Source organism: Podarcis bocagei, assembly GCF_964188305.1.
Source record: "Podarcis bocagei genome assembly, chromosome: 11".
NCBI classification, from domain to species: Eukaryota; Metazoa; Chordata; class Lepidosauria; order Squamata; family Lacertidae; genus Podarcis; species Podarcis bocagei.
The window spans coordinates 48,572,798-48,597,616 of NC_138136.1; the positions used below are offsets into that span (position 1 = coordinate 48,572,798).

The following is a 24,819-nucleotide window of genomic DNA, read 5'->3' on the forward strand; positions in this document are numbered from 1 at the left end:
AATCTTCCCAAAAACTGATCCCAAAGCCCAGCATTCTTCAATAAGCATGTTCATTTATAGAGAGATAGAGCTAAACAAAATTATCATTAGGAACAGATCAAAACGTTTGGGTGGCCACATTTTGAAACCTAAAGATTTTGAGCATATGAAACTGCCTTGTACTGAATCAAACTATTGGTCCATTTACAGGGTAATCCAATTTTGTCTACTCAGAAGTAAGTCCTACTGAATCAAATGAGGCTTGCTCCCAGGTAAGTGGGATTAGGGTTGCAGCCTTACCCCAACATTAATTACTCTGGCCACCATTCTCCAAGGTCTAAGGCAGAGATGTGGCCTAACCCTGACACATTAAATAGGTTTTTAAACTAGAGATACCTGAGTTGGACCCCAGGACCTTCTACATGAAAAGCATGCACTCACTGAGCTATGGAACCAATCCTAGTTCCTTATCGTATCTATCTGGGTTTTGATAAGCTTTCTTGGGAGCATGGAAATCATCATTCAACAAGTATATATAGCAGGCACACGGGGAAGTGCTGGATGAAATATGTAAACACGGCTACATCCTTCCTCTCCTTTTCCAAGTGGGAAATGTAGTTGCCTAGGACTGTTGGCCAAACATCATTAGTCACCTTTTAGCAATAAACAATATCCCTATTCAGGAATTTGTTTCTGAATGCATGAAGGGGCCTGCAAAAATATGCTGGCCCTACCACCTCTACACTAAAGTGTATGGCAGCAGCATACCTTCCCATCTCAAGAATTGGAAACTCTATGTGCATAGATGGCCTTGAGATTGAGTCAATCACGTGTCAGTGGGAGGCACATGCTGTCATCAAGGGGGATGGGCTAACCCATGCATACCTGCAGATTTCCATATGCCTTCAGTATTCCTAAGCTGAGCTTTGGGGGGGGGGGGCTGCATTTTACACTAGCTGTCATCTTAATCTATTTGGACTGGCATTGACAATCAGGGTTGTCAGGCAGATGTCTCAGTCTTATGTCAAACATCCATGGTCCCATGGCCTTTCTGGTCCTTCTCCTTTCTGCCACTGCCTGCTCTCTAGCTATCTTCAAGTACGCAAGCAGAGGCAGGAACGTGGAGGAGCAACAACCCTGGCTCTCCCTCTTGTATTGAGCAGTGATGCAGATTGGTCCCAGAGGGAGAAAGCTAATGCATCATCAGTGGCAACAGGCAAGGAGGTAGGATTCCCCTACTGAGGGCATCTTGCTTAAGCTCCCTATCCCAGGGCTCGGAGCCACCACTTAACCTACTATGTTAACCATTTGATGTTGTGTATATACCATCTACTAACCTGCTTTGCGAAAACTGAGCAAAGTCATCCTGGAGTTCAAACTTGTTGAGAAGTTCTCCGATGAGGTATCCTGAAGAAAACTCCTGGGCAAAAGACTCCATTTCTGGTTTATTTTTAAAGAGAAAAAGGAAAGGTTTTTTCCCCTTCATTTGTTCAGACCTAAGGGCTGATTCATATGTTACCACCGTGAAGTGCAAGTAACTTTCCTGCGACTTCCTCCCATGCAGTTGCAGTAACATCCAGATCAGAAGCGGCTAACCGGTGGCCCTCAATATGTTGCTGAGCTACAACTACCATCTTCCCCGACCACTGACCATGCTGGAAGGGGACATATCAGAGTTGGAGTCCAACAACACATGGAAGGCCACAGGTTTCCCACCTCTGATCTACACAGAGAAGTCAACATTGCCTTTTCTCAGACCAGGTTTCAGCTAGCATGGGATGAAACTACATGATCCACCTCACCAAGGTGCTTCCGTCATCTAAATCAGGCCTGTACCTGCATGACCCACCAAGTCTATTAACCACACATTGTGGCCTGCGAAACACTCAATGACACTCCCCCTTTCTTTTCCAGGCCCAGGCAGGCAGCATAAAGTATAGGGTGGTTATCAACCCCTGATGGGTCACTGACTTGGTGTACCACATATTGCACAGATATGTGCTGAGGATTACTGACACTTGTGCAGGTCTGCTCTAGAAGCATTCATGCATGAACTGGCCCTAATGAAACAAATTTTAAAAATGAAGAGTTGCACCCAACCAAGTAATATTCAGCATGTGTTTGTGGGAGGGGTTCATTGGTTTGTTTTTGTTTTATTATGTATTTTGTGTTCTCAATTTTGTATTTTTATGTTGTAAATCACCCTATGATCTTCAGATGATAGGGTGGTATACAAATTTAATAAATAATAATAAATAAAATATTCAAGCCAATTGACTTAAGTCACATCCAATTATTTCAATGGGTCTACTTTGAGTATTATTTAGTTGGCTTCAACCTATAGTAAATTATTAAAATAGCAGCAGTTCTCTATTGCCTCTTTTAAGTCCTAACTTAAAAGTAAGCTGTAATAATTTCTTAAATTCTCTGTGTTTCAAGGTGCTTCTTCTTCTGGGAAGAGCAAGACAACCCCAATTTGCAATATGAAGAAGCCTTGAGATATAATAGTAATTTGAGAGTTTATAATCGCCTCTCCCACAACCTAAAGAGCTCTAGAAATCTGGTAGTTCAGCCTCTCATTAGGGGCATTTCATCTCTCTGTGTGGATGATATTCTTCTCTGGAGGAAAGCCATTTGTAGATCAAATAGTAGGAACAACGGGATAAACATATATCTACAAGGACTGTCTGTACTCCAGAGTCCTTATTAATTGAGGAAATTCAACAGATTTGTGTCCCTTGAAACTGCAGAGGAGTCTCTGGTGATGAAAATCATTGCCACATGGGAGCTTTAGAGGTGTGTTGTGTAACTCAGAATGAACACCATCCACTGCTTTCCTAGGACTGCCAAAAAATGTGGAGGTAGTAATGTAAAGTAGACAGGTCACAAAACACAAGGTTATTTGGGAAGCTGCTACCTATTTTTTTTTTTAATAATAATTATGAGTTTGAATCAATTAGAACTGATTCAATCAATCAGAAGTGCATTGATTTGCACATGAACAAACTGAAGAAGAAAACACATTTGCAACTTCTTTTTTGATAATGCTTGCATGCGTCACAGCAGATGCTCTCAGGGGAAGAGGCATTCCTTTGTGTATGAGCAAAGAGAAGATCACACCTGCTACCCACAGTTTTTGTAAGGCTGCACTAAAATAACTAAATAATATTTTTCCAGCTATCTTCTGCACAATAAGTCAGTCAAAAGGTTCTTGAGCCAAATAACTTGAGTTGGCAGCCTTCTTTATTTTGAACAGAGCACTCAGGAATGTAGGATTGCCAACCTAGAGAAAAGGTCCAAGGAAACAAGAAAAGAAATAGCCCCTGCTCCCCGTCCCACCCTGCTGCTCTGCCTTTCCCAACTTGCCACGGAAGCAGGAGGATGGATAACAAAGAGGGGGAGCAGTGGGAGATAGATGACCAAAGCAGTTACAACCTTCTATGGACCTGTTAATAGTATAATTTGCAGTGATGGGAAACCCATGGCGCTCCAGATTTATTGGAGTCCAATTCCCATCAACCCCAGCCAAGGGTCAGGGATGATGGGAATTGCAGTCTAGCAACATCTGGAGGGCTGCAGGTCCACCCATTCCTAGGTTAGAAAACAGTCCCTCCCTCAAATACGGTGCTATATAGGGTCTCTAGTTCTTTTAACAAAACCACACTGAGGCCATGATATGTCTTTTTGCACATACTGGATGAGCAAATGATCATTACAGTGTGGAAAACACCAGCCATTCTGTTCATGCAACCCAATGTACAATTCAGGAGTGGGGCTTTCCTGGGCTGCATCATAGTTACATGGAAACAAGGGAACTTCTATATGTCTTGTCTGGCGTTACAAGTTCAAATTAGGAGAAGCTGCTTGTTGACATATTACAACTCTTACTGCTCTCCATAAAGTATTACTGTCGTTTCATTTTTAACCAAAGACTGGTCTCCCTTGATTTCATTGCATTTTTTCCAAATGTACCATATCTAAAAACAAATCCCTCTGATCATTGTAGACTCCCAGAATTGATACAAATGCCCACAAAACATTTCAAAATCCCCAGAGTTTCAAGACCCCAACTTCAAAATCAAGGAAGACAACCAAGCTGCATGGAATCCCTCCAAGTGCCATATAGGTTATTTGCTAGTATTAGTTATTAATATTGACACTTAATATTACTGCCTCCCCTGGCTAAACCCAGCCCACTCCCACCAACCCTGCTGGGGCATATTGGTACTCTAGCACAGTTATTAACATCAGTAATAACTTTTTTGTTACTTGGGTGAAAGCTATTTCCACCAACAGAATAGCTGCTCCTTGTGCAATTCTGTCATGCAAAGGCAGTCAGAAAGTTGAGTCCTCCTGGTACCTATTTTTCAGTGATGGAAAAATGAGAACTACTAATGCAAGCACTACGTAAAGCAGTTTGATCATACTGTGTTTTGAATGGGCTCATGCTGTTTAAGTTTGCTTGTTTGTATGTTGCATTAGTCTTTTGTTGTCATTGCTGAAGTACTTTTATTTGTTTGTTTCTTACTACTCTACTACCTGCCTTGGGTATACAGTATAAATATACCCACACCGCATCTGTAAGAATGCAATGGTTTAGTGCGACAGTGCTGAAACTTTGTAACTTCCTGCCTATTGACACCAAACAGACACCTTCGCTGTACTGTAAGCTTTTAGCTGCCTGCCAAAGGCATTTTTATTAATACAAGTCTACCCAGATGTTTAGAAAGTTGGTATGAGTTTGTTATGTACTGAGTTGAATAGGATCCAAACTGCAGCAGTCTGCCTATCCTACTACGGCTTTAACTTTCTGCATGTTTTTTTAATTGTGGCTGCCATTCCCCCCCCTTTTTTATTGCTAATTGCTAATTTTTTATTGGAAATTTCATTGTTTTATCTCTCTTGTAAACCACTTTGAGGTTTCCACCCACCCACCCCATACAATCAAGTGGCGTGCAGATTTCATGAAACAGTTAAATAAGTAGAATCTACATTAACCAGGGGTAGCTCAGCCGGTAGCGCATGAGACTCCCATCTCAGGGTTGTGGGTTCGAGCTCCACACTGGGCATTACATTAGGGAGGCAAGGCGTTAATGTCATGTTTAGCTGTAAACTCATGCATTGCAGCAGGTCGGACTAGATGACCCGCGTGGCTCCCCTTCTTCTATGAAACGTCTGTGGGGGAAGCAAATGAATCAGCAGCAAAACCGTGCTCCTGAGCATGTGCAAAGCGCCATTCCTCTCACGAGGGGCTAAACAACAAGAACAAGAGCAAGAATAAAAGTCTCCACGCGTCTAGGGTTTTTTGGGGGGGAAATCTGGTTTACGGGGGGAAGGATGTTGCCTCAGGCGAGCCGAAATGAAGCGCCTGCCCGCCTGAGAGGGACGCGGGAAGCCGGAGCCCCTCACCTCCCGGGGCTTCCTCGCCTGCCCGCCCGCCTTAGCCCTGCAAGGAGGCTCCCGCACTCACTCACTGCCCGCGAGAGCTTCACTTCTCTGTTCAGCCAATCGCACAGGATGTCCGTCATGGCCGCGAGCGGTCCCGGCTCCTCGCCCGACTGGGCTCAAGGCCGCCTGGAGCGCAGCTCCGCGTCCCGTCACCATGGCGACCCGCTCGGCCGGGAGGAGGCGGCGCCGGGAGGAGAGAAGGCGCGCCTGCGCAGCGGGGAGTCGGGAAAGGCGTCGCTTAGCGGCGCCGAAAACATTTCCCGCCAACTGGCTGTTTAAAGGGACGAGCCTTTGGCCCGAGAGCGCATGCGCGATTTGAAGGCATGTGTGCGCGAGGGCGGGGCGAGTGAAGCTCCTTGATTGATTGATTGATTGATTGATTGATTGGTTGATTTAGTTACTTTAATTTCGAGTGCGGTGGGGTCAGTTCTGGAGCACGAATTGCTTTTGCGTATATCTATTATAATTTATATGTATATTTATATTACACACACATATTTATATTTATATTTATCATAAAGAAGGCTGATAGCCGAAGAATTGATGCTTTTGAATGATGGTGCTGGAGGAGACTTTTGAGAGTCCCATGGACTGCAAGAAGATCAAACCTCTCCATTCTGAAGGAAATCAGCCCTGAGTGCTCACTGGAAGGACAGATCCTGAAGCTGAGGCTCCAATACTTTGGCCACCTCATGAGAAGAGAAGACTCCCTGGAAAAGACCCTGATGTTAGGAAAGATTGAGGGCACAAGGAGAAGGGGACGACGGAGGACGAGATGGTTGGACAGTGTTCTCAAAGCTACCAGCATGAGTTTGACCAAACTGTGGGACGCAGTGGAAGACAGGAGTGCCTGGTGTGCTCTGGTCCATGGGGTCACGAAGAGTTGGACATGACTAAACGACTAAACAACAACAAAATATTTATATTATTTATATATAATATATTAGTCTATCCTAATATATATTATATTATATATATATATATATATATATATATATATATATATATATATATATATAATATTATATTAGATGTTAGAATAGTCCAGATAATCCAGTTTTTTGGGCCTTCTTTACAATCTCTTGATCTCTTAGCAGGTTGTCATTCATTTTCCATCTGAAGGAATCGGCAGTAGTAAATCTCATTTCTATTTTCATAGCGTTATGGTCGGAGCATGTCTTTGGGCAGATTTCTACTCTTGTGGTCTTAGGTGCCAGACCTCTAGTTGTCCAGATTTGGTCGATTCTTGTCCATGACAGATGGGCCTCAGAAAAGAAAGTTCCTTCTTTACCTAGGGGGTTTCTCGTCCTCCATAGATCAATCAAATCCATATTGTCAGTTAGTTCGAAAAAAGTCTTTGGTAGTCTTCCATCTTTGGTCAGGTTCTGGTTCTGTGACTTGTCCATGTAGGTAGAGACCACCCCATTCATGTCTCCCATCATAATGATGTTAGAATAGTCCAGATAATCCAGTAATGTCTCATGAAGCTTCTTGTAGAATTCTGATTTCCCCTCATTTGGTGCGTAAATTCCTAATATCAAAACTTTTTCTCCTTGGATTTGTATTTCAATTGCCAGGATTCTTCCTTGTTCATCTTTAAACAAAAATTTTGGTGATAAATTCTCTTTTGCATAGATCACCACTCCTCTCTTTTTAACTCTGTCTGATGAGATAAATTCTTGGCCTAGTCTTTTGTTTATTAACACTTTCCTGTGGAGCCTGGTCACGTGGGTTTCTTGGAGGCAGATTATATCCAAATGTTCCTTCTTCATGTACTGTATGCTTTTTGCTGCCTGCCAAAAATATTTTTATTTATACACGTCTACCCAGATGTTTAGAAAGCTGGTGTGAGTTTTAATTCATTTTAGTCTAACCTATGCATGTTTTTTTTAATTGTGTCTGTCATCCCCCCCCCCTTTTATTGCTAATTGGTAATTTTTTTATTGGCAATTTTATTGTTTTATCTCTCTTGTAAACCACTTTGAGGTTTCCACCCACCCCATACAATCAAGTGGCGTGCAGATTTCATGAAACAGAGAAATATGTAGAATCTGCAATAACCAGGGGTAGCTCAGCCGGTAGCGCATGAGACTCCCATCTCAGGGTTCTGGGTTCGAGCTCCACACTGGGCATTACATTAGGGAGGCAAGGCGTTAATGTCATGTTTAGCTGTAAACTCATGCATTGCAGCAGGTCGGACTAGATGACCCGCGTGGCTCCCCTTCTTCTATGAAACGTCTGTGGGGGAAGCAAATGAATCAGCAGCAAAACCGTGCTCCTGAGCATGTGCAAAGCGCCATTCCTCTCACGAGGGGCTAAACAACAAGAACAAGAGCAAGAATAAAAGTCTCCACGCGTCTAGGGTTTTTTGGGGGGAAATCTGGTTTACGGGGGGAAGGATGTTGCCTCAGGCGAGCCGAAATGAAGCGCCTGCCCGCCTGAGAGGGACGCGGGAAGCCGGAGCCCCTCACCTCCCGGGGCTTCCTCGCCTGCCCGCCCGCCTTAGCCCTGCAAGGAGGCTCCCGCACTCACTCACTGCCCGCGAGAGCTTCACTTCTCTGTTCAGCCAATCGCACAGGATGTCCGTCATGGCCGCGAGCGGTCCCGGCTCCTCGCCCGACTGGGCTCAAGGCCACCTGGAGCGCAGCTCCGCGTCCCGTCACCATGGCGACCCGCTCGTCCGGGAGGAGGCGGCGCCGGGAGGAGAGAAGGCGCGCCTGCGCAGCGGGGAGTCGGGAAAGGCGTCGCTTAGCGGCGCCGAAAACATTTCCCGCCAACTGGCTGTTTAAAGGGACGAGCCTTTGGCCCGAGAGCGCATGCGCGATTTGAAGGCATGTGTGCGCGAGGGCGGGGCGAGTGAAGCTCCTTGATTGATTGATTGATTGATTGATTTAGTTACTTTAATTTCGAGTGCGGTAGGGTCAGTTCTGGAGCACGAATTGCTTTTGCGTATATCTATTATAATTTATATGTATATTTATATTACACACACATATTTATATTTATATTTATCATAAAGAAGGCTGATAGCCGAAGAATTGATGCTTTTGAATGATGGTGCTGGAGGAGACTTTTGAGAGTCCCATGGACTGCAAGAAGATCAAACCTCTCCATTCTGAAGGAAATCAGCCCTGAGTGCTCACTGGAAGGACAGATCCTGAAGCTGAGGCTCCAATACTTTGGCCACCTCATGAGAAGAGAAGACTCCCTGGAAAAGACCCTGATGTTAGGAAAGATTGAGGGCACAAGGAGAAGGGGACGACGGAGGACGAGATGGTTGGACAGTGTTCTCAAAGCTACCAGCATGAGTTTGACCAAACTGTGGGACGCAGTGGAAGACAGGAGTGCCTGGTGTGCTCTGGTCCATGGGGTCACGAAGAGTTGGACATGACTAAACGACTAAACAACAACAAAATATTTATATTATTTATATATAATATATTAGTCTATCCTAATATATATTATATTATATATATATATATATATATATATATATTTGCTTTCGTAGATTTTCACGGGTACAGGAATGCAGGTTTTGGTGTCTTCGGGTGTCTTCCCGTGTAAGAGTTGGGGTGTCTAGGCGACGTTTCGACGAGGTCTCACTTGTCATCTTCAGGCTGGTGCTTTCGGCTTCTTGTTACTGGAACAGAGCAGGATCTCAGTGTTTGAGTTCCTATAAATACACCCCCCTGCAATCCCTACACAGACCTGGCTGGCACAGGGCACAAAACCACAGCTCGCCCCTATACACGAAGCCAAGCCAGAGCACAACTAAGTGCAGTACAGCCATCTTCTCAGAAAAAACTCTTCACTAGCTCAAGAGGTCAAGACACGAAAGCTTTAGCAACTAATCCACACCTAATGACCCTCCTAAGTGGTACTCAGAATATCACTCAAGAAATCACTCAAGATATCCCTCAAGTAATTAATGAACAAAAGAAGAAAAGACACACTAACCTGGGAACTTCCTCTCTGCCCAGAACGTTGGAGGCTATACACCACACCCCCTCAACAGTATTTATAGGAACTCAAACACTGAGATCCTGCTCTGTTCCAGTAACAAGAAGCCGAAAGCACCAGCCTGAAGATGACGAGTGAGACCTCGTCGAAACGTCGCCTAGACACCCCAACTCTTACACGGGAAGACACCCGAAGACACCAAAACCTGCATATATATATATGGGGTGTCTAGGCTACGAAAGCATATATATATATATATATATATATATATATATATATATATATATATATTATATTAGTCTATATTGTAATATTTTATATATAAATTATATATATATATACACACACACACACATATATATATAATATAAATGTATACACACAAACACACCTATCTATCTATCCACCTGTGAGCAGGTATGGACTTGGACTGTGTAGAGCCTGCAGGAAGAATCCTGAACAACAGCAAACCCAAAGAAAGAGTCTAGGGAGCAACCATGTTTGCATTTGCAACTGCCAAGGGAATGCAAACAAAGTTGGTTTAACGAAGAGAATGGTAATTTGCTCAGGCGGCTGGGAATATATTCCGGTACTTGATGTTAGAAACTACATAATAGAAATTGGCTGGGAGGCAGAAGCATATCCCGGCTGAGAAATGTTTTCAGGAGAATATTGCTCTCACACAATCCTTTCCCCGATATCAGAGGTTGTTTTGGGGGTACAGATAGACTTGATTCTAGGAGCATGTAAGGAATGGCTAAACTTCGCTCAGGTGGAAAGGAAAGGCTACAAAGAAGCAGCGTATCTTATACTGTACAAGATTTGTGTGTGTGTGTGTGTGTGTGTATATATACAGTGGTACAAACATCTGCCAGAGCTCCAAAAATAATTTTTGTGTCACATTTGTAGGGTGTTGAGTGGAATAGGGGATTATAAGCATAAGAGGATGAGCAAAGAATTGTGAAACCATTTAGGGGAATCTGCAGTGGCACAGAAGAAAGAAATCTAATAATAGCGTGCTTTCCATATGTCTACAAACAAAAGTATTGTGAAACAAAATTGATGTCTTCCCATGACACTTTTGCAAGTTTTCACTTGCGTTCCATCCCAAAGCACTGTTTAAGGTTGGAAAGTTCGAGGGATTTATGGCAGAGGGAAAGGTTACCAGTTCACTGAAACGTTAGCAGTGCCAGTTTTTAAACAATGTTCATTGTTTGACGTTTGTTCTCTCTCTAAGTTGTAGGTATTGAGTGCCAAATAGCAATTTGGAGAGTCCAGCTTGCTTCCAAGTGCCTTCCTCCACATCTCCCCATGAAGCCCAAGTAACATTTCGGCATGCATGGGGAAATTCAAAGGAGCGGTGGTATTTAAAAGCTCTTCCTTGCAGCAACAGATCGCGTATTTGTACATTTATAACAAGGATGGGGGAACCTGTGGCCCTCCACAAGATTGTTGGACTCCATCTCCCATCAGCCCCAGCTGGCATGGCCAACGGCCAGCATGATAGGAATTGTAGTCCAGCAATATCTGAATGACCACATGTTCCTTATCCATGGTTTATAAAATGTATTTGTTGCCCAAGTAGATCATAAAAGAAAGTTTAGCCCATGTTCTGTGCCCACCCAGCACGCTAGCGATGAAATGCTGGATTTTCCTGTCTCTTTCAAGTCACAAAAATGGAATGTGTTATACCTAAAGTAATCCATTTTCTATTAGCTCCTGTAATTATTTTGTCTTTTTGGATCAGACACATACATCATTAGTCATAAGAGACAATGTAATGAGGTTTTTTTTAAAAAAAACCCTTCCAAACTAATTATTTTACATGAATGACTTTTTCTAACTCCTAGTTACAGTTTTGATGTGCTGATTATAACCTAAGGGAAGACCTACCATCCTTTGCATTTCTTCCTGGGTTACGTGTGCAATTCATCACAGGCAAGCTGCCTGTCCAAATGCTCACATGGCTTGGGATCTTTGCTCAAGTTGCTTATATACCTTGTCCTCTTTTATAGGCTGCTTTCCTGTAAGCCCAGAGCTGTTTGCAGAAGGTAAAATAACCCTTGAAAGATGACAAAACTGAGGGGGGGGGGAGAGAGCTAGAAAAGCTAAGAACAGAAAATTACATTATCAAAATAAAATAGAAAACAGGCACCCACACTTCCAAATTGTTCAGCACAGCTCATTAGCCAACCAGTGGCTGCAAACACAGTCATGATGGGTGCCAAGTTGAACTTTTTGTGTGGTTTATTGATGTAAATCATGGCATCAGTGAAGCTGGCATGATTATATAAAATGATTATGATCTATTTTATCCCATTATGACCTATTTTAACCTTGGTACTGGTTCTTACCTTAAACATGACCTGGAAGACATGTGTAAATATCCTGAAGTCTTAGTACCTAAAGTAACAATCAGTCCACTAATCCTGCGTTACCGGTAAAGTTTAATTATCACCTGTAGGAAACAATGGGGTTCTGCACAGACAATGGAAACTTCTTCCCAAAAGTCATGATTAAGGAAGCATATAAGACAACCAGTTAGTCTTGTAGGTATTGTTAACTTTCATATGAAAGGTGCTATTTCTAATCCCTGACCTTATGGATATAACGTCAAGGGGAGATACACATAGCCATAACACAGGCACATTTAACACCAGTAAAAAGCCCTAAGCCTCTTGCGCGGCGTAGCTAAATGTGTAGGTGGCGGACACACTTGTGGGTTCGGACATACACCTTGTAAGAGTGTGTGTTGGGGCTATAAACTCACCAGATGCCTCTGGCCACGTTGCTGCCCTGATCTTGACCGTATCTCCTGCCTCTGCTCACTGGAGCCTCATCTTCCTGTCTTGGTACCCAACTACTGGCCTGATAGGGGCACACCTTTGTCCCTCTCTCTGCTTGGCTCTGCTAAGCTTATCAGCTCATATTTGCACCACAACCCAGGTGGAATTTACTTTAACTGACCATGTATACTTTAGCCTCTTAATGAAACACTGCAAGAACAGAAGCCTCCCTGCACCAGTTTTTGGTGCTTTACCAAAGCACCAGCGAGGTTGAGTGGTACAATACCAGCACCTCCAAGTGTCCCTATTTTCCAGGGACATTTACAGAAGCCGTCCTGGTTCCTGATTTGATCCCAGAATGTCCCATTTTTCCTTAGGACGTCCCTATTTCCATCAGACAAATGTTGGAGGGTATACAATACCACCTTCACACACCTCCTCTTTTTGTAACTTTGTGTGATCTCCACAATGTGCTTCCACCCCTAGGGTGGGTCCATTTTACAATGGCAGTGACAAAGCCTTGCTACTTTCGTAATTGCAGCCTTGAGCCAAGGACCGCCTTTGCTTTGGCACAGAAGCACAGAAGCACCCTTGGGCAGGATGAAAGCCCATATGTTCCTCTAGAAACAAAAAGTGCTGCTTCACAGGCAGTGAATAATTTCATCAATGTTTTGACAGCTATAATTCTTCACTGACTCTGTGCCAAGTCCATGCCTATTTTACCAGAGCAAAGCAGCGGCAGGGGACAGATTTCCTCACTGGGGCAGGAGGAGGCACTCTTGCAAGCTGGTGGCTCTGCCCACAGCAGAGGTGTAGCCCTCTATTTGAATGGTCGAACCTTAGAGGCAGAGGAATCAAATTGGTTTCCAGACAGCACTGTACTCTTTCCCAGCTGACAGATCTAGCAATGCTTTCAAAGCTCAGGAAAGATGATGAATAATGCCGATGGAAATTCTGACCCAGTGCAGATTCTACATTCTAACTGACCAAGCAAGGGCTACTTTGTTGTGGTTTAGTCATGTCCGACTCTTTGTGACCCCATGGACCAGAGCACGCCAGGCACTCCTGTCTTCCACTGCCTCCCGCAGTTTGGTCAAACTCATGCTGGTAGCTTCGAGAACACTATCCAACCAACTCGTCCTCTGTCGTCCCCTTCTCCTTGTGCCCTCCATCTTTCCCAGCATCAGGGTCTTTTCCAGGGAGTCTTCTCTTCTCATGAGGTGGCCAAAGTATTGGAGCCTCAGCTTCAGGATGTGTCCTTCCAGTGAGCACTCAGAGCTGATTTCCTTCAGAATGGAGAGGTTTGATCTTTTTGCAGTCCATGGGACTCTCAAGAGTCTCCTCCAGCACCTTCACGGATCACTGCCTTGCCGTGGCGAAGGGGCTTGAATAACTCAGAGAAGCTATGAGCTATGCTGTGCAGGGCCACCCAAGATGGACAGGTCATAGTGGAGAGTTTTGACCAAACGTGATCCACCTGGAGCAGGAACCGGCAAGCCACTCCAGTATCCCTGCCAAGAAAACTCCATGGACAAAGGGCTACTTTAAGCCTCCTTTAATTTGCTAGCAGACTTTAAAACCAGCATAACCACAATAAGTATTTTAGAAATTGATTGTCAATGCAGAAAAATATTTGTGTGCTCTTTTCTCTCTTGCTATGCCCCAGTTCTCCCCCCCCCATTGGCAATTTAGCATTTATGAAACTACTCATAGTTAAAATGCCCCAATTTACCTCCCTTGCTTTTCTTGATTCAAGGGTTCTAAGAAATGGCACAGTGACAGCTTCACTTTGGCTGTGTGTGTGCATTCTGGGTGGGCAGAGTCTGTTATTAACTTGTCCTTAGTTGTTTTATGTAGAAAGGTTGGCTCCACATTCTAAAAACAAGGGATAGTAAGTCCTTGCAGTCTAATGCAGCAATGCCCATAACATCGCAGACTTGGGAAGTGAAATTGCTTTTGAGGGAATGGACAGAATCCCCCAGAGTCTTACCGAAATTAGTTTTGCTTCCTTCTTCAGCGTTCATCTCCCAAGATGAAATGTCCAGATTTGCCACAAAGGTTCACTTTAACAGATCCATAAAGCTCCAAGTGTGACTTTGGGCTCTTTCATATAGGCATTTATTCTGATTTGCTTCCAGAAAGCTTGCGCAAAGGTAAGACTACATCTGGTCTTCACTGATCATACAACAATCAGCCTTCCTCCTGCATCCATTCTGATTTCATTGTGGAGTGTTTATATGACTTCCCACAAGAAATGGGAGAAATTCAACTCAGTTCACATTCAAAAATGAATATATTCACACTTCCTGAAACAATGCGTCAGCCAAATGGCAGCCATCTTTCAATAGTTGCACTTCATTGAATTTTGCAGTGCAGTTCTCCAGATATGTAATATGGGGGGGGGACCCACATACACTAGGGTAGAGTGTGCATATAAATGCATATATCTGTGGAAATGCATGCAAAAATGTCTATATTTGTCAGAATTGCATAACAATTGTGTACATTATGAGCAATCCACACTAAAATGCTGATAAATTTTCATGAGGATTTGTTTTACAAAAACCTGGCAAACTGACATGGAAATGTGGAGAACTGTAAAATTGGAATAATGAGAAATGAAGAGGAACCAAAATGGAAAAAAACCCCTACCCCTATTTCTCATCATTCATCCCACGCATTTCACCCCATCACTTTCCTAGGTGCATAAAGCAGAACTTTCCAAACTCTTCGTTCTGGCAACACTTTTTAGACATGCATCATTTTGCGACACAGCAATTAAGTTTTACTAGCCAACTGGAGGTTAAACTAACCCTTTTCCAGCCTTGGACAGAGCGCAGGGAGCGTTTGCGCAACACACCTACACACTGCAACTAACATGTCACGACACACCGTTTGGAAAGCTCTGGCATAAAGTATGGTATTTTTTTAAAGGTGGGTTTTTTGCACTAGGTCAACAGAGCGCTGCAGTCCATTTGATTAACACAAAGCTACATTTCTTGGCATGGGCTTGAATCCTTCCAACAAAATACTGTCTGTCAAACCTAACCCAAGCTGCTGAAATACCTGCTCACCTTTGGAGCTTCTTATTTTATCCTCTATTTAAATGTTATGGCAGGTTTGATGCTGCTCTGTGCACCTGCATATCACCCCAGGCCTCTGACTAAGGCAGTTAAATGTCACAATAATATAAAGAGTGCATATTTCATTGAAATGCTACCCTGGCAGAGATGAGCTGCTGAATATATTTCCCCTGCCCCAGGTTTTGTATTCCCGTGGTATGTCAGCCTTGTCACCAGGCATAGAAAACAGACTCATCAATGTTTTCCCCTTGATGGCAGCTGGATGCACTTAGACTCGCATGCCAGCAGTTACACAATAACCTCTCCCGTTCATATATTTTACCTTTGCAAGCTGTCGTTAGTTTGGCAAGAGAATGTTGCTGCAAGTCACGCACAACTCTGATTGTTATGCTTCAGTACAGCATTTCTGTAGAGCATTGCAGACCCAGCAAGAGTTAAGCCAAGGGCAGTTCCAAGACAGAAATAACTGGTCTCCTCGTGATGGGACAGGAAAGGTGAAAATATAATGTCAATATAGTTTGCATCTGGCAACCGATGTGCCCCTTTGGTTTCAGATAGTACATGGGTAGTTGAGTCTGAAGAGCCCGGGACACAAATTTCCATGGCCCTCTAGCAGCTATGATGGCTCTTTTACCAGAAGTAATGTATTTATCTCCCCAAAACACCAAGCCAGCATTCCTTCTTGAAAGATGCTGCTGGATAGAGGAAGAAAGGGCCAAAGGAAAACCAATTTTAGCTAAAGCTTGTAAGAAAGAGAGAAGAGGCCAGAGAATGAACCTTCTCTGTGTGTTCCCTAATATAAAATCCTTCTAATTTCAAATTATCAGCCATACTCTCTGATTTGTTCTCTCTAGTTTCATCCCCTAAATAATTTTGCTAATCATTTTAAAAAACAGTCCTCGATTAATTTATTACTTGCATCAAGATTTGGGATCTTATTTCTTCTTCTTCCTTTAATTGCAGCGGAGATACCTTTAGTTTTCAAAATTGAGTCATAAATATCATCCAAGCCATGAAGAGAAACCTTGAGACTGTTGGGTCAAACAAGGCCTTTATATCTCACCTTTCTTCCAGGGCACCCAAGATGGTGTATGCTGCTCTCCCTCTGCCCATTTTATCTTCACAACAATTCTGTGCAGAAGATCAGGCTAAGAGACTGTGTCTGGCTGAAGGTCTCCCAGTGACCTTCATAGCTGAATAGAGATTTGAACCCTGATCTCCCAGATCCTAGTCCACTCACTATACTGCACAGCTTCTCACTGGAGGTATCACTCAGTACTTTTGCATGCCAATCACTACCTTCCAGTGGATGCTAACCATTTTATGTTTCATTAATATTTACTTAAACATTCAAGTTTTGACGCTGTCATCTGGAATAATTATGGAAAACTCCTTTACGGTAGTGTTGATGTCTCAAGTAATTAGTACAAGTTTTGCTTTGATTTTATAATGAAAGGTCAGTGAACCTCTGCGAGATGCTGTTTCATCAGATCCATTAGCAGTACCAAATGGAGCTGAAACAGGGGAGCATTTGAGTGCCAAAACCCATTGCTATAACCTTTATGCAACAGTGGATGGTTCTGCTTCAGATATGGCAAGAGGAATTGCTTTAAACTTGAAGCCAGTTACTTCCTGAGAGCAAATAGCAAATCAATATGTTACTTTATAATTCTCTGACTAGCTGGTTTCCCCATTGCAGTCCTGATTAAGGCTGTAACGATCAATGTGAAAAAGGAACAACACAGATGAATTGCTGGAGCTTTTTACAGTCTCTACAACCAACCAGACTTCAGGTGTCTTTAGCTAGTGTCATCACCATGGTTGAAAAAGCTCTTAGCACTTCTTGTATTTACTCTGGCTTCTTGTTGTTTTCTATAAACTCTACATACATTTTAAAAAACAGTTACCAAACAGAAAGTTGTCTTCTGAGACGAACACATGTACACATGTGGGGCTACCTTTGAAGGTGACCCAGAAACTGCAATTAATCCAGAATGCGGCAGCTAGACTGGTGACTGGGAGTGGCTGCCGGGGCCACATAACACCGGTTCTGAGAGATCTACATTGGCTCCCAGTACTTTTCCGAGCACAATTCAAAGTGTTGGTGTTGACCTTTAAAGCCCTAAACGGCTTCGGTTCATCCCTATTGTTTAGCCTGGACACTGAGATCCAGCGCCAAGGGCCTTCTGGCGGTTCCCTCACTGCAAGAAGTGAGGTTACAGGGAACCAGACAGGGGGCCTTCTCGGTAGTGGCGCCCACCTTGTGGAACACCCTCCCTCCAGATGTGAAGGAAATAAGCAGCTATCCTATCTTTAAAAGACATCTGAAGGCAGCCCTGTTCAGGGAAGTTTTTAATATTTAATGCTGTATTGTTTTTAACACTTGATTGGGAGCCGCCCAGAGTGGCTGGGGAAACTCAGCCAGATGGACGGGGTATAAATTATTATTATTATTATTATTATTATTATTATTATTATTATTATTATTATTACAGTGGTACCTCGCAAGACGAATGCCTCGCAAGACAAAAAACTCGCTAGACGAAAGGGTTTTTTGTTTTTTGAGCTGCTTCGCAAGACGATTTTCCCTATGGGCTTGCTTCGCAAGACGGAAATGTCTTGCAAGTTTGTTTCCTTTTTCTTAACACTGTTAATACAGTTGCGACTTGACTTCGAGGAGCAACTCATAGAATGCGGTGTGGTAGCCTTTTTTTGATGTTTTTATAGACTTTGGTATTTTTGAAGCTTTTCCAAAACTTTCCCGACACCGTGCTTCGCAAGACGAAGAAAATCGCAAGACGACAAAACTCGCGGAACGAATTAATTTCGTCTTGCGAGGCACCACTGTATTATTATTATTACAGTCTTGTATGCAGCCATCCACATGGCATCAAAACAAACCTGGGGGGGGGGGATTTTGTTACAAATTCAGCTCACATTCACATACAGTGGTACCTCAGGTTAAGAACTTAATTCGTTCCGGAGGTCCGTACTTAACCTGAAACCACTTTAGCTAATGGGGCCTCCCGCTGCCACTGCACTGCCGCTGCACAATTTCTGTTCTCATCCTGAAGCAAAGTTCTCAACCCAAGGTAATATTTCTGGGTTAGCGGAGTCTGTAACCTGAAGCATATGTAACCTGAAGCGTATGTAACCCGAGGTACCACTGTACTTCAGTGTAAAGTGTTAAGATAATTTCTCCATAGTAGCTGTTGCAACTGAGGTGGAAGGGAGATTACTGTACGTAAGTAAACGATGTAAATGGAGACTATGCGGAGTCAAACCCATCTTTCTTTGTTATTCCTCTTATCAACCTTTGATGGTGAGTTAAACATTCCATAAGTGTCATATTCCACACATATTGGGTCCATGTTTCTGTGATGTTTCCTCCTACTGCAACCAGCTCCCCCCTCCCCCCACAGAGTCTCCTAGAAATTTAGACAAATGAAAAGAGCAGAGCAGAGGTTGCTTGTGTGCAGACACAGTCTACAACTGCTTGGGGAACACCCTGGAGACGAGGGGACTTAGGCAGCTATGGGCAGGCAGGGACCTTCAGTCCTTGCAACCGCCTCTTTGGGGCAAAACCTACTGGGAAGAGTTGCTTGGACCACTAGGCCTGCACTGTTTTGGTTGCTTTGAATGAAGTGTTAGCTTCACTGACACTGTGCTTTTATTGCCGACTCACTTGACTCCAGCTCTTGACAGCTGCTGTCATAAGAAAGAAGACGTAGCTTGGCATTTCTATTAAGACTGGGTTTAGTCCATTCAAAGGTGTTGTGGTGTTGCCCTACTGCCTCCATGTGTCCTGAGCTGCTGGATCTGTATACATTCCAGTACATTGCTTACCAGGCAAATATGTTTTAATGTTATTTTCCTGGGCAGTTGGGCAACACCAATCCAACATTATATTGTGCTGCTAAATCTGATACTGTGGTTTCATTATTGTATTTTCTTACTTGCCTGTAAATTGCTTCAGGAAGTCAATAAACCTAACCTTATATAATGAATGTCCTTGATGCAGCAGTTCCTGTTATTACCTGAGGGCAGTTCACCTCAAGTAACTTTTAGATCCAGAACATACAGTTTTGGTGAAACACTAGTTCAGGGAAACAAGTTTCTTTCGTGTATTTATCACTTAAAACTATATTGCAGGAGAACTCAGTTTTGAACACTAAATGCATTACTCTACAGAACCATTTTACCCCAAGGTGTAGCAGTTAGCATTACAAGAAACAGCTAAAATATATTTGTTCATGATGAGACTAGAAAGGTTTACTGCAGTTCCTATTTCTTATAAGTCCCCCACTCCCCTAAGTGTTACAGAGCTAGAATGTTGCTCTGAATGAAGTCTTCTGTCCCGTACATATTTACCCAGAAGTAAAACTTATTGGGGACGCGGATGGCGCTGTGGTCTAAACCACTGAGCTTAGGGCTTGCCGATCGGAAGGTCGGCGGTTCAAATCCCTGCAACAGGGTGAGCTCTCGTTGCTCAGTCCCTGCTCCTGCCAACCTAGCAGTTCAAAAGCACGCCAAAGTGCAAGTAGATAAATAGGTACTGCTCTGGCAGGAAGGTAAACGGTGTTTACGTGCACTGCTCTGGTTTCACCAGAAGTGGCTTAGTCATGCTCTGGCCACATGACCTGGAAAAACTGTCTGCAGACAAACGCCGGCTCCCTTGGCCAGTAAAGTGAGATAAGCGCCGCAACCCCAGAGTCATTCGCGACTGGACTTATCTGTCAGGGATCCTTTACCTTTACCTTTTAAAATCTTATAGAGCTAGGGATGGGTTTCTTTCCATTTCCTAAATCTTGAGTTTGATTCACCACATTTCTATATCCGCTTGCGTTTAAAAAAATATTTTTAAAAACCCCACTTACTTTTTCCTAACATACACACTTTAGCAGGCAGTTCCCCCTAATGTACACATTTTTGCAAAGCAATTTCCCTGGCTATAATGCATTTTTTCCCATTATATTGGGTTGGAAGTTACAGTACAAGCATAATTGGAGACAGCTCCATGGAGGAAGGCTGGTATATGAATGTAATAAACAAACAAGACATTATGTGGTAACCACACAACCAGCCTCCCTCCTCCTCTTCTGCATTACTTCAATAGAGCTTCAGCCTTGAGGTCAAGCTATGTTGTACGGGTACATTCCACAGAGGAAAAGGGATGGAGTTAGGCACATGTTTTCCGTTTGCTGCAATTGCCCCAATGTCTAGTTTTGTAATTACAGCACTGGCATCTCAGACATTTTTTCTGTCTGAGCCCAGAGGCTAGTGAGAGTGCGAGGCAAATCTCCTTAGCCCCAGCAAAACTGGTGATGACCTCCTGCCAAACTTATTGCGCTGACCCTATCATGGCTGGAAGGATATTCTCAGCCTTGCCTGCTGTAGCCAGATTCTTTTGTGGCAGAATGGCTGGCTTCCGCTTTCTGCCTTAGCCCATAATATTTAATCTGCGGAACTGATCTTAGACCTAGAGGGAAGGAAAAGCAAATTCCTCTAGACTCCCCAATCCTACAAAAGCAGGAATGGCCATGAAACTGCCACCAGTCCTACAGGTTGGGCTGAGCACACCCATGGCCCTTAGAACTCAAAGGCTTCCACTGCCAAACTTGTTGGTGGCAGAAGGCCCAGTTTCTCATAAACCCAAACGACTGACGGTGGAATAATATAAATAACCTGTTTATGAAAATGAACAGGTCATATCCTGAGCTTGCATACAACTCTCGCAGGAAACTTGATGTAAGCTTACATTTCTTTATATATTTAGTATCAGCCATCGGTTCCTGGATTAAAGTGGGGGGGGGGCTTCCTCTGACCTAAACAAGGAAAATTATCATTTTTAATTTGACAAGCTGGAAAATTGGATTCAAAGAGGAAATTACAATGCAGATAAATATGTTTTTCCTGGACCATTGCCAGATGGCGGAATAAGTTGATATTCAAGGGTTTTAGCAAATATATACTGTAGCTCTGCTTCAATGGGATGGTATCAAGCAGCCCTTTAAGCAAGTTTCTTCCAGATCCTGGTAGTATGCAGTTAAGCACTAAAATCATATATTTATCATAGAGACTAACAAAACAGGAATTTTAATTTCTTATAGTAAGACATTTCAGCTTGCGCCTTCATCAGTTCAGTTTGCGCCTCTGATAAAAACGATTCTGTTCCCAAGGTGTTTGTTACAAAGCGTTGAGGATGGAAATCTCAGAAGGCCTTCATTCTCGGAAGCTAAGTGTTGTTTGCACTGCCATCTAGGCTGAGGCCATGTGGTGTTAATGTGTCCATTGTGTGCATCCAGTTCTCCCTTTGGTTTTGTTTTTTTACTAACATTGTTGGATCTCTTGGCATCTCTGAGCAATTATTAGTAAATCCAACAGGCTGTCGTTCTCAGAATTAAAGTGATTAGCAACCAGCTGCTCCACTTTCTCTGCCTCTTGCAAGAAACATGCTTGTTCGACGTAGATCACATATACTATTATTTTCCTTTATTGTGCTGTATCTGTTCTTCCAGCAAATAAGAAAGCTGGGAGAGGAAGAGCTAATCACCCAATTTCAAGTAATTTGGAAGGTTTTATGTAGCAAGCCCTCCTTGTCACAAAATATCACGGCTGGTTAGGACTTCAGGCAGCCTTTCCTAATGGAGCAATTTTGTTTTGCATAAATGTTTGTCCTCCACCTCAAGGATGAAAAGATTAGGAACATGACATATGGGCTTAATTACACAGTGTAATTTCAGAAATCCATGTTCTGAAACCTGATTCTTAATCCTGTTAGCAGTAGTAGATGTAGTGGGTTTTGTCAAGGTAAAATGAGGTATCTTTGTTTCTCCAGCATTGCGAGGTTTTAAAATGAAATCATGGTTAATTTATTTATGGAGCATAATTGTACTCAGAAAACTGAAGCTGTATAGAATATCCTGGCCGTATTCAACTACTGTGCTTTGTTAGTGCAAAGATTTCCATTTGTGCAATGGGACATACCGTTCTACTCCCCCTGTGCATGTCCTGTGTCCCCCCCCCCCCCAAAAAAAAATCTGTTCCAGTGCGAGGAGGATTAGATACAGGAGTTTCTGTTAGAGCAGTCAAGAAAGAAACTTAGCAACAGTGGAAAGCAGGCTTGAATTCATTGAAATGAAGACTTACACTGGGGGAAATATCCCAGTGGTAGGATGAGTAAGCATCCCTGTTACATATAATTGGCAAAGGGGAGGGGGGAAGACTTCATAGTAAGAGGAGAAAGGTCAAACATGGCTGAAAGAGTCTAGTAGATTGGGATGAAGCATATAATTTAGATGTCAAGGAGCTATTGACAAACCGGGTCATCCACAGGGCAGGCGCGCGCGCACACACACACACACACACACACACACACACGACACGGAATGCAATTAGCTTTTTATTAGTAGAAAACATCAACATAGCAATGTCCCTGGTTCGTCTTAATGAAGGCGTTGCTGAAGCAAAGCTCTAGGCACGGCATTCCCTCTCTAGACTTTCACTCTGGATCCCTCCTGAGCAGATGAAGGCTGCGTCAAGGGAGAGAGCTCATCTTCTGGGCCTGTCTGGTGCATTGCTCAGCAATGTGCAGGACCCTCCTCAAGAGCGGGGGGGGGTCTGAGGGGGAAGAGAGTCAGCAGGACTGAGATTGTCTGCACGCACACTGTGACTCTCAGCTTCTAATTCAGTCCTGGAAGGCCCTCCTCCTGACAGTCCTTGATTGCTCAAGTCTTCTGCTTCTGTCATCTCCCAGCTCGTCTCTTCTGCTGACTGCTCCTCAGTGTCCCACCACTAGACTCCAGGCCCTAAGATGTCATCTTTGGAGCTCTCCCTGGGGGGTTCTTGGGCTGGCGGCTCCCAGCTCTCCTCCTCATCCAACCAGGCCCTGACATTAGATGCACAGAAAGTTCCAGCCCTAGCAGGAATTATCAGGTCCTGCCAAGAGGTCTGAAGTACATTGAGGGGAGTGAACGCCAGGATATAGATCCAGGAGGTCAGCCAGCCCACATTTCCCCAAAAAAGCCAGAAGAATTCCATATGCCCTCCAACAGAAAACAAAAACAGAGCTGGAGAAATTAGAATAGCAAAGCATCATCTCCCTGATGTGGTTTTCTGAATGGGCAACATGCATAGTATCCCTAGTTCGCCCTGTTGGTTGTATCCATATTTATAAAGTCATATTCAATCAAGGCTTTAAGTTCAGACAAGTGGCCCCATTTTACAGTGATGGGAGAAGGCCAACATCTGAGCGAGTTTGATATGCACCAGGTTTACCAGCAGATAAGGAAGACCATAAACCCATAAATACCCAAAGGGTACTAATGCAATAGATTGCCCAGTGCAGTTTCATCAGCACCCAGCAAAGTCCCAAGGGCTGTGAAAAATCTCTTAAAGAAAGACATGGATTGATGACACTCCCAACACAGATCAAAATGATAAAGAGCACCTCTCTACACGAGAGTATTTCAGAGACTTGGGGGGAAAGGGAGGAAACCAATCAAAAAATATTTTGCGGAAAGAGTGAAGCATAGTACAGTACTTACACAATGAGATTGACCACAATGGAGTTACAGGGTGGGCCGTCAATATGCAGTGCTGATGCTCTGAGCAGACTACTACTCCTGGACTCAGCCCCTATTGAAGAGTGTCTTGAGGGAAGAGTATTTGTTGGAACATCTGGAGTGGACCCTAGTGAAGACTTTCCAGATTAGAACATATACTAGGCAGGATCCTATCCTGTCTAGGATATGCATTACAAGTTATAGAGCTGACCAGAACATAATCCTGAAGGATACCTTTCATTCCTTTTGGACCCAGGCATAGAGAGTTGATGACTATATTTTGTCATGGAAATTGTGGTTCCTCCTCATGGATGACATAAAGTTCCAATGGAATTGCATAAGGCACATCCTGGAATATCCCAGATGGATGTCACCAGCCTTGTGTTGGTACCCTGGCCACCATTTTTCATCCTTCACCTGGACGGGACATCATTCTGGGGCATTGTGGAGGGGAAACTGTGGCCGTCACAAAAAATAGGGTGAAGATTCTTTGGAGAAAGTTCTATGAAGTGGCCTTCTTTTTCTATCGGTGTGAGAAAAAGAATATGCTCAGTTTTTCTCAGAAAAACATCTTCTGAGAAGTATCTATTTTCAATGCACATCTTACTGGAAATTATCTTGTCATATTTGTTCCATTCTTTTCCAGGTTCCAGAACATCTGCATATTACACCTTGCCTTACCCTGGAATGATTTAGAAGCAGAAAAACAAAGGGGAGAACTGGAATGACTGCATTCGTTAATCCTGCCCTTCAGCAACTTTGGTGCAGATTATGGGGTAGCTAGTCACGCCATACCTTGCTCTCACTCTGTAATGCCGTGCTTATCTATTCAAGTTCCAGCTACTAATTGGATTAAATTATTGTAAGTCACAAACACGTTCATATTTGATTTCACACTTGGAACAAGACTCATTATGTGTGGAGAATAAACGTACTCCATAAATGCAGCCTGCTTTAAGAGGATGTGGTTATATGTGCTTTTCTTCAGACAGCCCAATT

The 24,819-nt window shown here is 43.4% G+C and overlaps 1 protein-coding gene and 1 long non-coding RNA gene across 5 annotated transcripts in view; one reads left to right on the plus strand and one right to left on the minus strand.

Annotated features, from left to right (window-relative positions):
- Positions 1 to 5,603, minus strand: part of SPEF2 (sperm flagellar 2) — a 98,159-nt gene extending 92,556 nt beyond the window's left edge. For all 4 annotated transcript variants that reach the window (XM_081212606.1, XM_081212605.1, XM_081212604.1 and 1 more), the window contains exons 1-2: positions 5,450 to 5,603; positions 1,317 to 1,419 (exon numbers count right to left, since the gene is read on the minus strand). In XM_081212606.1, coding sequence (XP_081068732.1) covers positions 1,317 to 1,419; positions 5,450 to 5,507 — 161 coding nt within the window. In that variant the 5' untranslated portion in view covers positions 5,508 to 5,603. The remainder of the gene's footprint in view (positions 1 to 1,316; positions 1,420 to 5,449) is intronic.
- LOC308597474 lies at positions 185 to 24,767 on the plus strand. The gene is made up of 2 exons (XR_014013021.1): positions 185 to 251; positions 24,467 to 24,767. It is a non-coding gene; the product is annotated as an uncharacterized lncRNA (long non-coding RNA).
- The last annotated feature ends 52 nt before the right edge of the window (positions 24,768 to 24,819 follow it).